Source organism: Pseudochaenichthys georgianus, chromosome 14, assembly GCF_902827115.2.
Source record: "Pseudochaenichthys georgianus chromosome 14, fPseGeo1.2, whole genome shotgun sequence".
NCBI lineage: Eukaryota > Metazoa > Chordata > Actinopteri > Perciformes > Channichthyidae > Pseudochaenichthys > Pseudochaenichthys georgianus.
This window is the reverse complement of record NC_047516.1, coordinates 1,082,799-1,097,789: the sequence shown is the minus strand read 5'-3', so window position 1 is coordinate 1,097,789 and position 14,991 is coordinate 1,082,799. Positions and strand designations below refer to the sequence as shown.

General features: G+C 43.5%; 1 protein-coding gene across 2 annotated transcripts in view; it reads right to left on the bottom strand.

The window, feature by feature from the left end:
* Positions 1 to 86: 86 nt before the first annotated feature.
* The window catches only part of LOC117458351 (cullin-5), a 34,917-nt gene continuing 20,012 nt past the window's right edge, over positions 87 to 14,991 (bottom strand). For both annotated transcript variants that reach the window (XM_034098769.1, XM_034098770.1), the window contains exons 10-19: positions 13,907 to 14,014; positions 13,760 to 13,824; positions 12,700 to 12,832; positions 10,166 to 10,297; positions 9,963 to 10,086; positions 7,851 to 8,026; positions 6,461 to 6,622; positions 4,194 to 4,312; positions 3,226 to 3,349; positions 87 to 866 (exon numbers count right to left, since the gene is read on the bottom strand). In XM_034098769.1, coding sequence (XP_033954660.1) covers positions 672 to 866; positions 3,226 to 3,349; positions 4,194 to 4,312; positions 6,461 to 6,622; positions 7,851 to 8,026; positions 9,963 to 10,086; positions 10,166 to 10,297; positions 12,700 to 12,832; positions 13,760 to 13,824; positions 13,907 to 14,014 — 1,338 coding nt within the window. In that variant the 3' untranslated portion in view covers positions 87 to 671. The remainder of the gene's footprint in view (positions 867 to 3,225; positions 3,350 to 4,193; positions 4,313 to 6,460; positions 6,623 to 7,850; positions 8,027 to 9,962; positions 10,087 to 10,165; positions 10,298 to 12,699; positions 12,833 to 13,759; positions 13,825 to 13,906; positions 14,015 to 14,991) is intronic.

Here is a 14,991-nt window from a genome sequence, read left to right as displayed (position 1 = left end):
CACCTGAACATCAGCAGGAGAGGACTCTTTAAAGTAGAGACAGCTGGGATAAATGATACGCCTGCACGTTTTTATAATAAGGTGCTGTTTTATTTAATCATTTTATTCACATCTCATGGTTCACGCTCCTAAAGCTTTGTCCTGTAGTATTTACCGTGTGTAATACTGACCTCCGCCTCCTTTCCCGGGTTTCCTGCAGAAAGAAAAGAGAGAGCAGTCGCACAAACACGAGGTCCCGTTTCCCCTTTTACTGATTTCATAATTTCGTTTCTACCCGGCAACAGAAGCAGGAGTTACGATTGGTTGCCGTTCACGTGGCTCTGTACACACTTCACGTCGGGATTATCTGCAGAACGCACGGTGAGGAGTTCAGGGTTCAGGTGTTCTGCAGGTATTTTGAGTTCCCCCTCTTTCCTGCCAACATGCCTTTGAAGACTTGCGTTGATCGGGGAGTGTTTCAGCAGCGATCCAGACGACGAAAAACAAACATTAGACAGCTTCATCTGGACAGCAGACGCATTAAAACCACTTCTGTCATTTCTGTACAACCGGAAGGCAGGAAGTCTTTTTACTTTTTAAATAAAACGTATGCCTTATTTTTAAATAGAGGACGGGGATCCTGGAAGAGTCCATCAGGTCCGGGGTTTAGCAGACTAGCCAGAATGTAAGTGCTACGCCATGTAGATGAAGGTGTTTAGGTCCGTCTCGTCCCGCTTGATGTACTTGTGGTCGATGAGCCACTCGATCTGCTCCTTGATCATCTTCTTCTGTGGTAAAAACATGTTCTTCAGGATCTCCACCAGCTCCGTCTGCAGCTGAGCGTTGTTGATGCGCTTCCTCATCTTCATGATCTGGATTATGGCCTCCTGGAGAGGGGGGGGGGGGGGGGGCAAACAGAGAGGTGGGGACAAATGTGAATACAATGGGCAAAAGTGCATGGAAATACTAGCGAAATTAGCGCAGGATTTAAAAAGAAAAGACTTTCTAAAAAAACTAAGTGATTAAGGCCCCGTCTACACGGAGACGGAACGGTTCAGAATCGATTTCAAAAACGTCTTCCGTCCACACGAAACCGCTGGAGACGCTGTAGTACATATGCCGGGCCTGTAAGTGGCGCTGTACTTCCGAGCATGGGCATAAGGCACAAGCAAACAAACAAGGTAGGAGATGGCGGATATTCGTGCGAGAAGGTATCGTCTGGAGCACGAACGCAACTCTGTGATCCACCATTGTTGTTGTTGGCGAAACGCATCAGCAATGACTAAATAGGGCGTACACACGGAGCCGCAAGCGTGTCGTCTCCAGAGCTACCCACTTTGGGAGCCGGTTCCAAAGTGTATCGGTTTTGGGATCCAAAGCCGCGGCTCCGTTTCCGCCTCGTGTGGACCGTCTATACCAGGGGTGGCCAACCCGCGGCTCTCGAGCCGCATGCGGCTCTTTGCCTAGTTTCATGCGGCTCTTCAGTTTATATCGAATTGTATGTGTGAGTTTGGGGGAGAGACACTGACTCCTGACTAGTGTTGACGGTGTACCGATACTTGAAAGGTGTACCGCGATACCCTGCCGTTAAAAACGTTACAATTCCTCCGTTTCATTAGTATTGGTACTTTAAGAATGACGGGGGAAAGTACTCCGGTGAGAAAGCGCCGTTTTAATAAGAGCCGTGTGTGTTCAGCGCTCTGCTTCTACTCCCTGCACTGCAGCCGTGCCTGCAGTCCCTCCCTCTCAAGCACTCTCTAAGTGCCTCCCCTCTCTCGTGCACGCGGCCACGCGCTAGCTGCCAGAGCATGTGAGAAAACGAGAAGCATGGCTGCAAGTGGGAGTGCTGCTGCCGCTGCGCCTCGGCTTGTTGACAGAAAAGACGCCAGAAGCGACATTTTGATGTATTTGAGCGATATCTCTGACAGTGAGGGCAAGCCTACGGACACCACGAGGCCTGTCTGTGAGAAATGTATTAATTTTATTTAATACGAATTCTTGTCATTTATTTAATTTATTGTTCTCATTGTTTAAAAGTTTGTGTTATGGTTCTGGTGTGAAATAAAGCACAATAATTACATTTAAGACTGTTTCCCTTTTTTTAAGAAAAAGAATCGGAATTGCAATTCTTGACTTGGTATCGAAACCAAAATGTTGGTATCGTGAGGATGACAGCGCGTCTAATTTTGATGTGGCCCAAGAGCCAATCACAATAATACCTGTGATGCAGTGAACCAATCACCTTTGAGGGGGGGGGGAACCTATCGTTGATTAAACACTATCCAGTGTTTCCCCTACCATTGTCTTGGAGGGGCGCTGCGCCCCGCCAACGGAGCCCCGCGCCCCCCCCTGAAATTCAAGGTGTTCTATATAATTAAAAAAATATATATATATAGCACCAAATTGCAAATAATCTATAACTACTGTCACTTTTCACGTTGAACATGTGCTCTTTTATTAAATAAACTAAATGCTTTCATCTTAAATTGTGGGTTTAGTGTTTTTGACCCTAAGAAACACTGATGCAATAATCCACAGCGCCTCTCTCTGCTCCAGAGGATTTTAAAAATATATATCCCAATGCCACAAAAATGCATCAGTGACGTTGAAATCTCGTCTCCAGAAAACAAAAAACTGAAACAATATCAGTGACTGTGTGTCTGATGTGGCTCTTTGCAGTAACATAGAAAAAATGTGGCTCTTAACCTCTGACTGGTTGGCCACCCCTGGTCTATACGATAAAGAACTTTCGCGGATACAACTGATATCGTCTCCGTGTGGACGGGGCCTAAAGGCGGGTGCCTTTCTGGTGTTAGGAAAGTAAACACTAAAAGAAGAAATAAAGTGTTTATTCTTTTTTTAAAGCTTTTTCACTCAGTCTCTTGACGGAAGATGAAAGACCAACTCAGACAGTTTTGAAGAATTAAGAGAGGTCAAATTACTGATTTTGGCTTAAGGAGAGAAAATTAATTGTATGTTTTAAAGACAGAAAACTGTCAATAAATGTAATCATTTAAATAAATTATTAATACATTAAGTAATTTATTTACAAACAAATCTGTATTTTTACTGGTTACGATGCAGTACAAATGTATATATATTTTTATTGTATTTATTAATTTTGTTTTTTATTTTCATTATTTTTTGTTACTATTTTATAATTTTGTTCACACATTTTATTGTCGTCGTTATTTGTTGTATTTTTTTATTTGGCATTATTGTTATCACACACGCGCCACACGTTACCTGTGTCCTCAGTATCCTGAGCTGCACGATGCCCTCGTTCTCCTCTTCTCTCATTCGCTCCGTGGTGAGCTGCAGTCGACCAATCAGGTTGATCTTCCCTCTCTTCTGGACCTTCGAGTTCTTTCTGTGGACGCAAACAAAAAACATCCACAAACAAATGAGACAAAACACATCATCTGTTTATTGAGATTTTGAGAAAAAGTCATATTTCTTTGAAAAAGTCAAAACATTTAGATTTTTTTGAGAAAAACCCATATTTTTTTGAAAAAGTCAGATTTTTGATATTTTGAGGAAAAAGTCAGATTTTTGAGAAAAAGTCAGAATGTTGAGAATGTTGTACCTGACAGGATGTACTGCTTTCTATTCCTCCATCTTTTCATGTGAACAGCAGGTTTGGGATGTTTTTATATTGTATTTATTATTCCTTAAATGTTTATTATATTTATTATAATTATGTGAACTCTTACCCGTCCTATTTTTCAAATATCTAATTCCTGTTGCTTCTCAGACATCTGCATTTCCGTATGTTATATGTATGTAATGGTGTCTTGTACTCTCATGTAGGATGGACCAATAGTTTGATGGAAAATGTATATAAAAGTAAATGAATGTAAAATACTGTCCGGCATCGCAGGCAGAAACTGAGCAGTTAACGATTTGTGTGTGTCGTACTAAATGCTGTATTTTGCTTTTATCTCAGTAGCCAACGATCTGTGAGTCTGTTGGCTCGGACGTCATCTCCGTAATAAATGCAGTCAACATTTCACGAGGTGTAAAACCTGTGAGCATTTGACATGGCATATGAACGATGTGTTGTATTGTTGATGTAATGAGTAGAGGAGTCAAGCTGTAATCTGTTGGAGAGGGAAGCAGGCCGCTGGTTCTGGAGATTTGGGCTCCGTGTTTTTGTATCGGTCCTTGGTATGAACACGTTTGAGAAACATATGACATTGTCTGGTGTTCCTCACATGAGGGAGAACTCCTGGTTGACGTAGAACAGCGTTCCCTCGTCAAAGTCTTTGGGCGACGTCACCGGCGGGTCGTAGGACACAACCTGGCGCTTCAGTTTGGGAAACGCCACCAGAGACTGAGGCAGGGAGAGGAAACACGGTTACATCCGGAGACAAGTCAAAAAGTACAATCAAACACGAGGAAAGGAGAGGGCGAGATGACGAGGGAAGAAATACAGGATATCTGATTTATAACCCGGATGGAAAACTAACTACCGTACTTGTCGGACTATAAAGCGCACCTGCATATAAGCTGCAGCAGCTACATTGTCCGTCTGTCTCGCTCTCGTTCCGTCTCTCGGTTCCACTTTCACTTTGGCGCGCTACCTGTCTCGCTCTTTTCCGGCCTCCAGCTTTTCCTGCTGGAGCCCCTTAGAGGTGGCGGGCGCGGACCGGTCCTAGAGCCCGTAGTGTTAAAGGTGGTTAATTTTACCTGTAAAATCCATAGATGTAGGAGGTCCCCTAGTGGCCGTTAGCTGTACACAAACAATGGGGGAAAAAGTCGCGGCTTATAGTCCGAAAAGTACGGTACCTGCATTTCACAGCCTGCAACACCGTGTCAGAAATGAGCCCTTTATCAGTCTATCTCGTCGGAGCCAGCACTCGGTGTACACATAGGGTCAGAGGTGAATGGAAGAGGACAGGAAGAGGCTGCCCACTGCTCCTAGGACTAGACCCCTGGTACTAGGATGGGTTCAAAGCAGAGAACACGTGTCACCGTGTGCTCTGCATCCCTCCCAACATTATAGCATTACGAGCATATCATCTAACCAGCCATGGCAGATGCTAGCGGCTACAACAACTCTCTGGCAGATTCAACCTTGGAGATTCAAGATTCAAGGCTTCATGTGCTCGGCAGCTTCAGTGTAGATATGAACAGCTGAAGTCCCCGGCTCCTCCAACAGAGCAACATGAATACACATGGGACGTATCACAAGTACAACGGATAAAACAGTGCAAGAGAATGTTTTGAGACGTGCAAGTAAATACAAATAAAATTGAAATGGTGCAAGAACAGTCTATATACAAGTACATGGAATATGATAGATAAATAATTAGCAAAATGCAAACGGATGGATGTTCTTTAAAACTCCTTAATAAAACCAAACTGCTTCCAGCGACTGGAAAATCATCCGTTTGATGTCTTGGTTCCATCTGTTGGCGAAACACTGAGTGTCCTCCTCCAGCATGAGAGTAGCATGCTACAAAGGCATCAACTGTAGCTGTGAACATGACAGGATGTGTGGTGACCTGGAAGAGCATCAGGACTGCTTGAGGCAGATGATAGCTATGTGATCAACATGATGACTCAGCCTCTATGGAGAGAGACATCAAGCATGCTCATTTCTGACGTGGAGCTAATCTGAAGTAAACATTGAAGACCGCTTTCTGTTCCTCCATCTTGTGACTGTGTGACTCCCTCTCTGGATATCAGCATGTGAAGGACACTGCTCAGGAACTAGCTGATGCTGTGTATGTGATGACTGCTTCCATTCTGGAGAGGATCACAGACACATGGATCCTGAGGCTGAAGCTCAAGCCGGTGACGAGGATTATTAACATTAAGTATTCAGAAAAAGTCCCATTTTTTTTAGAAAAAGTCAGATTATTTTTGAAAAATCAGACTTTTGAGATTTTGAGAAAAAAAGGCAGATTTTTTTTGGATTTTGAGAAAAAAATCAGAATGTTTGATATTTTGAGGGAACAGTAAGGGTTTTGAGAAGAAGTCAGAATGTTGAGAATTGTGTACATGACGGGATGTACTGCTTTCTGTTCCTCCATCTTGTGACTGTGTGACTCCCTCTCTTGGATATCAGCATGTGAAGGACACTGCTCAGGAACTAGTTGATGCTCTGTATGTGATGACTCCTTCCATTCTGGAGAGGACCACAGATACATGGATCCTGAGGTTCAAGCTCAAATTCAGGGTTTTTAGGTTTAGAGAACAATTCAGGATTTTGAGAACAATTTGAGAAAAAGTAAGAACTTTTCAGAAAGTCAGAATTTTGAGATTTTTCCGAAAAGAATTTGAGAGAAATTTGAGAAAATGTTGAGATTTTGAGAAAAAAACCAACAAATTCTCTTTTCTTCCATTCTGGAGAGGATCATACATTCATGGACCCTGAGACTGAAGCTCAAGCCGGAGACCAGGGAGATCTCCCCCCCCCCTGTGAGATAATGGAGAGAATATAGGACATTGGATCAGTTAAATGTTTGTTTTTTACCCAGAGAGTGCGTCTCAGCTCGGCGTCCGGCAGCTCGGTGGCCAGCTTGAGGTTCTCGAAGCTGATCCTCTCTCTCGGTCTCTGGTTCCACGCGAACAGAACCGCCAGCTGGAAGGTCGTGACCTCCAGGTCGTACTGGCCCACCTCGTTCTTAAACGTGATCTGCAGGAACAACGATTAGTAAAACAGCTGCTTTACACACAGAGAGGGAGAGGGAGAGAGTGAGAGAGAGAGTGAGGGAGAGGGAGAGAGTGAGTAGGAGATAGACGCTACTAGAGAGAGAGCGGATGAGAGAGCGCCTCTCTCTCTCTCGCTCATTCTTTTCTAGGTTCAGCCTGCGCTCTTTTTCTCGCTCTCTCTCTCTTTCCTCTTTCTTCTCTCTCTCTTCTCTCTCCTCCGTTTTTCTCTCCCTTCTCTCTCTCTCTTCCCTTCTTCTCTCTCCTCTCTCTCTCTCTCCTTTTCTCTCGCTCCTCTCCACTTCTTTTTTCTCCTCTCTCCCCCAGCTCTTTCTCCCCTGTCTATTTTCACGCTCTACCTCTTTGTCTCTCTCTCGCGCTCGGTATCTTCTCTTTCGCTCATCTCTCTCTCTCTGTGCCTCTCGCCACGCTCTCTCTTTTCTCGTCGCTCGCCTCGCTCTCTCTCTCTCGCTCTCTCTCTCTCTCTCTCTCGCCGCTATCTCTTCTCCTGCTACTCGTATCTTCCCCTTCTCTCTGCCCCCCCCTCCTTTTTTCTCCCCTCCTCAAACAATACAGAAAGGTTTCATTAGGGTTCCTTGGAGATGGTTTTTCCTCCAGGAGAACAAACTGCCAACTGAGACATTCACACTATATCACATCGTGAAGTTGAAATGTTAACTAGAGAGTACGTTCATGTTCATTTATTGTATTTATTTTATATGTATATACGACCCAAATATGTATACATGTTTAATTGTACTAATCTTTAATCTGTGCCGTCCTGCTTTTCATGCTCACCCTGTTGCTGCTTAAACTACTGCATTTTCTCCACAGGGATTAGTAAGGCAAGTCTGATCTGAACCGGAGAGCTAAGATAAGACTTTATTCATCCTGAGGGAAACAGTTGAGCTACACAAACACAATAACACAAACACAATAACACAAACACAATAACACAATAACACAAATACAACTGTCCCCTGACGGAGCAGTACAATTACATATCTACAGAGACAACCAAGCAGCATCAGCAGGGTGGTTTAACTGCAAGGTGTGTGTGTGTGTGTGTGTGTGTGTGTGTGTGTGTGTGTGTGTGTGTGTGTGTGTGTGTCTCTGTGTGTGTGTGTGTGTGTGTGTGTGTGTCTCTGTATGTGTGTGTGTGTGTGTCTGTGTGTCTGTGTGTCTGTGTGTGTCTGTGTGTGTGTGTGACTCACGATGCCGTTGGACATGAGGTGGTGCCAGTGCAGCTTCCTGCCGCTGTGGTTCTTCTTGTAGAAGTCCTCCACCTCTGGGATCAGATCCTCCAGCTCCGTGGGAAGAGACACGAACACTTTCTCGCTGCTTCGGGACCAGGCGCCAGCGTTCAGGATCTTAATGTTCACAGAGTCCGCTGAGAGGGAAGACAGAGGTCAGACAGAGGTCACAGGAGAGACAGAGGTCAGAGGGAAGACAGAGGTCAGAGGGGAGACAGAGGTCAGAGGGAAGACAGAGGTCAGAGGGAAGACAGAGGTCAGAGGAGAGACAGAGGTCAGAGGGAAGACAGAGGTCAGACAGAGGTCACAGGAGAGACAGAGGTCAGAGGGAAGACAGAGGTCAGAGGGGAGACAGAGGTCAGAGGGAAGACAGAGGTCAGAGGGGAGACAGAGGTCAGAGGAGAGACAGAGGTCACAGGGAAGACAGAGGTCAGAGGAGAGACAGAGGTCAGAGGGAAGACAGAGGTCAGAGGGAAGACAGAGGTCACAGGGAAGACAGAGGTCACAGGGAAGACAGAGGTCACAGGGAAGACAGAGGTCACAGGGAAGACAGAGGTCAGAGGGGAGACAGAGGTCAGAGGAGAGACAGAGGTCACAGGGAAGACAGAGGTCAGAGGAGAGACAGAGGTCAGAGGGAAGACAGAGGTCAGAGGGAAGACAGAGGTCACAGGGAAGACAGAGGTCACAGGGAAGACAGAGGTCACAGGGAAGACAGAGGTCACAGGGAAGACAGAGGTCAGAGGGGAGACAGAGGTCAGAGGAGAGACAGAGGTCACAGGGAAGACAGAGGTCAGAGGAGAGACAGAGGTCAGAGGGAAGACAGAGGTCAGAGGGAAGACAGAGGTCAGAGGGAAGACAGAGGTCACAGGGAAGACAGAGGTCACAGGGAAGACAGAGGTCACAGGGAAGACAGAGGTCACAGGGGAGACAGAGGTCAGAGGGAAGACAGAGGTCACAGGAAAGACAGAGGTCACAGGAGAGACAGAGGTCAAATCAGCCATTAAGAAGCCGAGCCGCGCAGAAACAGCTACCGTGGCTTCGTTCTGTTAAAACATCAACGTTGCTTTTAAGAGGTGTTGATTATTATTTTGCAGGACGATCGTTTGCCTGTCGCCAAGAAAATAATGTATTATATGTATTGTTGTGTGCACGTTCGCTTCATATTTAGTAGACAGACTTGAGAGTGGAAGAATAGATAACATGTTGTTCACTACTTTCACAAGTCCTGTCAATAAATATAATCATTTTTCAATTATTCTATTAAGCCAATACTTTCTGGCTACAGCTGCTCAAATGTGAAGAAAGACTTTATTTGAGCCATATATATTATAACTATGATAAGTAGTATTCCAATTACTTGTATATAGACTCTTCTTGCACTGTTTTAACTATTGTATCTGTTTTATTGTGTTGCTCTGTTGGAGCAGCCTGTGACCGTTTAGATCCAGGGTCTACGCGGGAACCCTGAAGACCTTTAAAGACCCTTCCCACACATTTTAAGACCTCATCGCCACTTGGAGTTCTAACCGGTTACCATGGCGACCCACTGTACCTCACATTGACTATATACAGTATTGATCGTCCTTCCTCCTTCTCTTCCAACCGTTTGGACGCAGACTTGCATTTCCCCGTAACGATGTTGCTTAGCAACCGGCGTAAACGGACCTCAAGATACACAATATAATACCTTGGAAAATGCCCTTTAATATTTTTTAATAGCCTTCATTTTCGCTAAATTGATTTATCAACTTGTAATTCTTGTTAAGACCCCGCGGACCCCCTGAGATCATTAAATAAAAGATTCAAGCAGGTCAACAGAAGACGGGCGTATCGGAGTAACACTTTCCATTTCTCCCAAATGTCCTCAAATGTAAGTTCCTCATAGAGAAGGTTATTCTTTCCTTTCCTCGCAGCTGCGCTCAGCATCCCAAATAAGTACTTCTTTGTTTTCATATTTGTGGATGTTGAGTGCAGAAAACCGAAGAAGAGTTGACTTTCATTGACATGTCTACACTGTCGCTGTGAACACATGACGTGAAAGCCTTGAGACCTTGATAAGTGTGTGAGCGTTACCTGGTAGCGTCAGCCTGTTGTGTTTGTGCATTTCTTTGAAAGACTGGTTCAGGTCCTCGGACACTTTGATGTCCTGGAACATCCGCGCCAGCTTGTTGACGTAATCAGCCGGCATTCCCACTTCCTGTTTGGACACACCACAGGGTTTAAGAGGAGATGAAACTAACCAACACTTCTCTTCCTTCCTCCTTCCTTCCTCTCACCCTGAGCCACTCCACCATGTTCTCCTCGATCTCGCTGTCGGCTGAGATGTCGAGGATGAGGCGTCTCGTCAGGTGAGCTTTGTGGTAGCGCATGAACACGTCTTTGTTCTGGACGTACTTCAACACCAACAGCTGCAGAAACAGAGCAGAGTCACTGAAGCAGATATTCAAACTGAAATAGCCCCTTTAAGATAAGATGAGGTGGAACTTTGTTTATCCCCGTGGGGAGATTGTTAGGAGATATAAATGTTAATTAGGCCGCATTTCCAAATCTCCTCGCGTCCCTACACGAGCCATTATCTTACAGGAAGGAAACCCAGAACCTACAAGTAACCGTTTAACAATAATCCACTTTAATGGTAATATACAATGCAATACAATCAAGTACAATCAATACAGTACAAATTACATACAGTTCTGTGGGATCCCACATTTACCTGATACTCACGTGAGCCAGCCAGCCAGCCAGCCAGCCAGCCAGCCAGCCAGCCAGTCAGAGAAGAAAGAGACCGAACACAGCGGGGTTTCTGTCTATATCCCTCGCTGACCCAAGGAGGAGTTATCTGCGCCTCCCTTCCAGACCAGTGATTGGCTGCCCAAATTATCATCAACACCCCACATCTTAAGTCCCCAATCCCAGTGGCTCAGCTTCCTTATCACAGGGATCTGAGATGACTGTATGTCAACTCCACACCTTCCCCCTCTTCCTTTGTCCTCACAAAACCAAATGTTCCCAGGCTCCAAACACAGTTCACAGTTTTCTCACCCAAATCATTTTCCCTTTTTAAGCATCTTGATAGTTTACTAACCTGAATACATACAAATATTTCTTTACAAGATGCAGGCGTCAATAACAACAACATGGTCAGAGTGAAAACAGGATTCACACGGGGTGAAAAGATGGAATACAAATTAAAATAATAATGCAGCAAAAATAAAGTGACTATTAAGTAAGGGATGATGTGCAGCGTAAAGAACACCGACAGGCAGATCAGGAGCCCGACGCGAAGCGGAGGGATCTAGGTCGGCATGAAGGTGTTATTATCCCGCTCATCACTCGGCCACATTCTCAACAAAGTAACGACATGACTCCCAATATTAATTGAACTGATTTTATGGATTTAGAAAATGATTTTATTGATTTAAAAAATAGTTGTATGTATTTAAATTGACGTGCATCCGCTAAGAAAAGTAGTCCGTTGTTACCGTTCGAACTAACGTAGCAACGGCAGCAGGAACGGCTTCCATAGCGTTTTTGAGGAGCTTTTTAATACAGATTTGAAAACATCGCTAATGCCAAAGTAACTGCACACTGAATATGTGTCGCCGTTTGATGTCTGTGTCTGGACCGCTGCGTAAAAAGGAGGGTTTCTGCCCCGTTACTTCTCCGCTGTTTTCTTGTCGCTCTCGTCTTCTCGTTCAGCCAAACTGTAAACAGTTAAATCGAACGGACTTGTTTGTGCAGATGTGAGCGTCCTTAACAACGGTCAATAAGTGCTTGACAGCGGTCTGTCTGTTCTGGATTAACAACGTGTCACGTGTTCTGAATTGACCAATCAGAATCGAGTATTCAACTAAGCCATGTAATAAAACAAGATATCACAAAGTTGTGCATTTGGATGAGCATGTTAGATACGTGTGCAGCAGGTTAGACTCTTGTAAAACAGGTGTTATGTTTGAACAGTCCGGGTTACTATTTACTGTAAACTTCTACACATGCTGGTTGTCGTGATTAAAACACCGCCAAACATTGTTACGTTATCCGCCTCCTACACTCGTTCCCGTTCTCTTAATTGCTCCATGGTAAGAACTAGGGATGCATATCGTTGACTTTTTTACGATACCGATACCACTGAACGATACCGATACTCAACCGATACATATCGTGATACTTTGAAAATGTATCATCCCACAACTACTCCCATGAAGCGCTTTACGATATAGTTAACAAGTCAAATGAATATTAAATTCAGTTGTGGGACTTCTTGGACCTCTCAGTACTGAACAAACGATGAAAGATACATAACAAATATGAAGAAAACCGATGATGGAATATCTTTTATAACACATCAGGTGTGCCGCGTGAATAGCACATCTTGTCGATGCAAACAGACCGTTAAGCACCGGTATAATTAATGTTAAACCTGAGATTCGACTAGAGAACAAATACATAATAGAATAAAGGTCATGGGATCTCGGCATTGCACAAACAAACAAATCTCATCTTTAAAATCAACATTTGCCTTCACTGGTGAGAGAAAACAAATCCCACCACAGTTCATTTGTGGAACTTTTACCTTTCATTGAACAATGAAAAATACATAAAATATGAAAAAAAACGATGATGCAATCTAATTTATAACTCACGGGCCACGGACTCACTTTTAAAATTAATTAAAAAAAAGTTTTAAAGTATCGAAACCGGATCTGATTTCGGTACGGTATACCGTAGCCACCAGTAACCGGTATTTCGGTAATACCGGATACCGGTATGCATCCCTAATAAGAACACAGTGTTCCCAGTAGAGACGTACCACTTCCTTGAGCTTTGCCTCTATCTCCTCAGACGTGAGTTTCTTGCTCAGCGGGGTTTTCCTCAGCAACATGTCGCAGTAGTTGGCCAGCAGCTCCGGACATTTTGACTCTGGTTGGGTTTTCAGACCGACCCTGAGAACAGAGAGGAAAGCAGTGCAGCGAGACGTCAGCAGTGCAGCGAGACGTCAGCAGCAGCGCCTTTAAGAGATACTGAAATGCACACACAACTCCGAGCTACGGGTAGAATCAGGGCCTCATGAGATATCTTTTTTGGGATGAGAAAAAAGTCAGAAAAAGAAATTCTAAAAAAACCTCAGAAATCACATTCTTTTCTAAATTCTGATTTGTTTTCTTGTGATTCTGACTTTGATCTCAGAATTATTTCTAAACAAAAAATGAATTCTGACTTTTGTCTCGGAAATCTTACTTTCTGACTTTTTTTGTAAATTCTCTGAAATCTCACTTTTTTCTGAGAAATATGTGTTTATTCGCAATTCTCACTTTTTTGTGATTACTGACTTTTTTTCTCAAAATTCAGACTTTTTTCGTGAATTCTGACTTTTTTCCAAGAAATTCTGACTTACTTTGTAAACTCTCACTTTTCTCTGAATTCTCACTTTTTTCTTAGAAATCTGTGTTTATTCGCAATTCTCACTTTTTTCGTGAATTGTGACTTTTTTTTTTATTCTCACTTTTCGCTGAATTCTCACTTTTTTCTGAGAAATCTGTGTTTATTCGCAATTCTCACTTTTTTGTGATTACTGACTTTTTTCTAAAAATTCAGACTTTTTTCATAATTCAGACTTTTTTGGTAATTCTGACTTTTTTCGTGAATTCTGACTTACATTTTAAATTCTCACTTTTCTCTGAATTCTCAATTTTCTCAAAATTCTGACTTTTTTCTCAGAAATCCGACTTTTTTGGTAATTCTGACTTTTTTCATAATTCTGACTTTTATCATAATTCTGAGTTAAATCTCAGAACCCAAATTAGTTTTAAAGTTCTAGTCACATCCCAAGTGTATTTCCTCACGTGGCCCTTAACCTCCTCCAAACTCACCCTTTCTGCTTCAAAGGAAGTTCTAATTTAAAAATAGTGGCGTCGTTCACAACAGCTTTATACGCCTGGAAGAAGATTGAAAAACAGGATCAGTTTTAGGATCTTCTGACATGTTTTATTAATATCGTCAGTAAACCAGGATCTCACTTTGTCTCGAGAGGTGAGAAAGCGCGGGTCGTCCTGAAACGCGTCTTTCACCAGACGGCTGAAACGGTTAAACAACGTGAGAAGCTGCTCCACGTATTTCTCCGAGTCCTGAAACAAAGAAGGAGAAACCAGTCGATGAGAACAGACAGAAATAAAAACGTTTTTATCTTGGATCTTTGACAGGAGTCTGAAAACACCATTTGCTGCATTAGTTACATGACAGATCTTCATTTCATGGCCATGTTGTTACTGGTTGGATTTCAAAATGACCAATTTCTCTTCTCCTATTTAGTGTGTGAATACTGTTTTATCATATTTATGAAACATGTCTATAATGAGGGTTCTTTGTCCACACTAGGGCTGCACCCGAATATCCGAATATTCGTTCGTTGGAGTACTATTCGGGTTTCATTTTCGTTATTCGGATATTCGTTTTAGTTTCGTTGTATTTATTGAAATCTCCAATATCAACGTAAGAGCTTGTGCCTCTTCGGGGGGTGCCAACACTTAACCATGAACGTTATCGTTTACTTTCTCCGTCTTTGTATGTAGATTAGAGCCGGGACTCGATTAAAAAAATTAATCTAATTAATTAGAGGCTTTGTAATTAATTAATTGGTTATTTTCTCAGACGTGGACTTACTTACCCTGGCCCTGAAACCAGTCATCTGGTTGAGTGTGGGTTGGGTCAGGGTGTGGTTCCTTGCACTCGGAGTCGGGCTAACGTCCACGCTAGCTGCTACATGCTAGCTGCTACATGCTAGCTGCTACATGCTTTGCATTTAGGTGATACTTTAGGCTTGATGTGCTGCGGTGATATGCAAATTCTTTTTTGCATAATTTGCACACAACCGTGCTCTTGTCGACGCTTCCATCCGTCCGTTTTTTTAAAACAAAATGTCCCATCCACGGGGCCGACCGAAGTGGTCTCATCAGCTTGTTCGTTCATGTTTGACTATTGTTCACCGTGGTTTGTTGTTGTTTGAAGTCCCATGCTGAAGTCATGAACGTTAGTTGGTGCTCCAGTATAATCGGTACGCCTGAAACTCATCCAGTGAGAAACGTTCCGCTGTGCAAAAATAAGT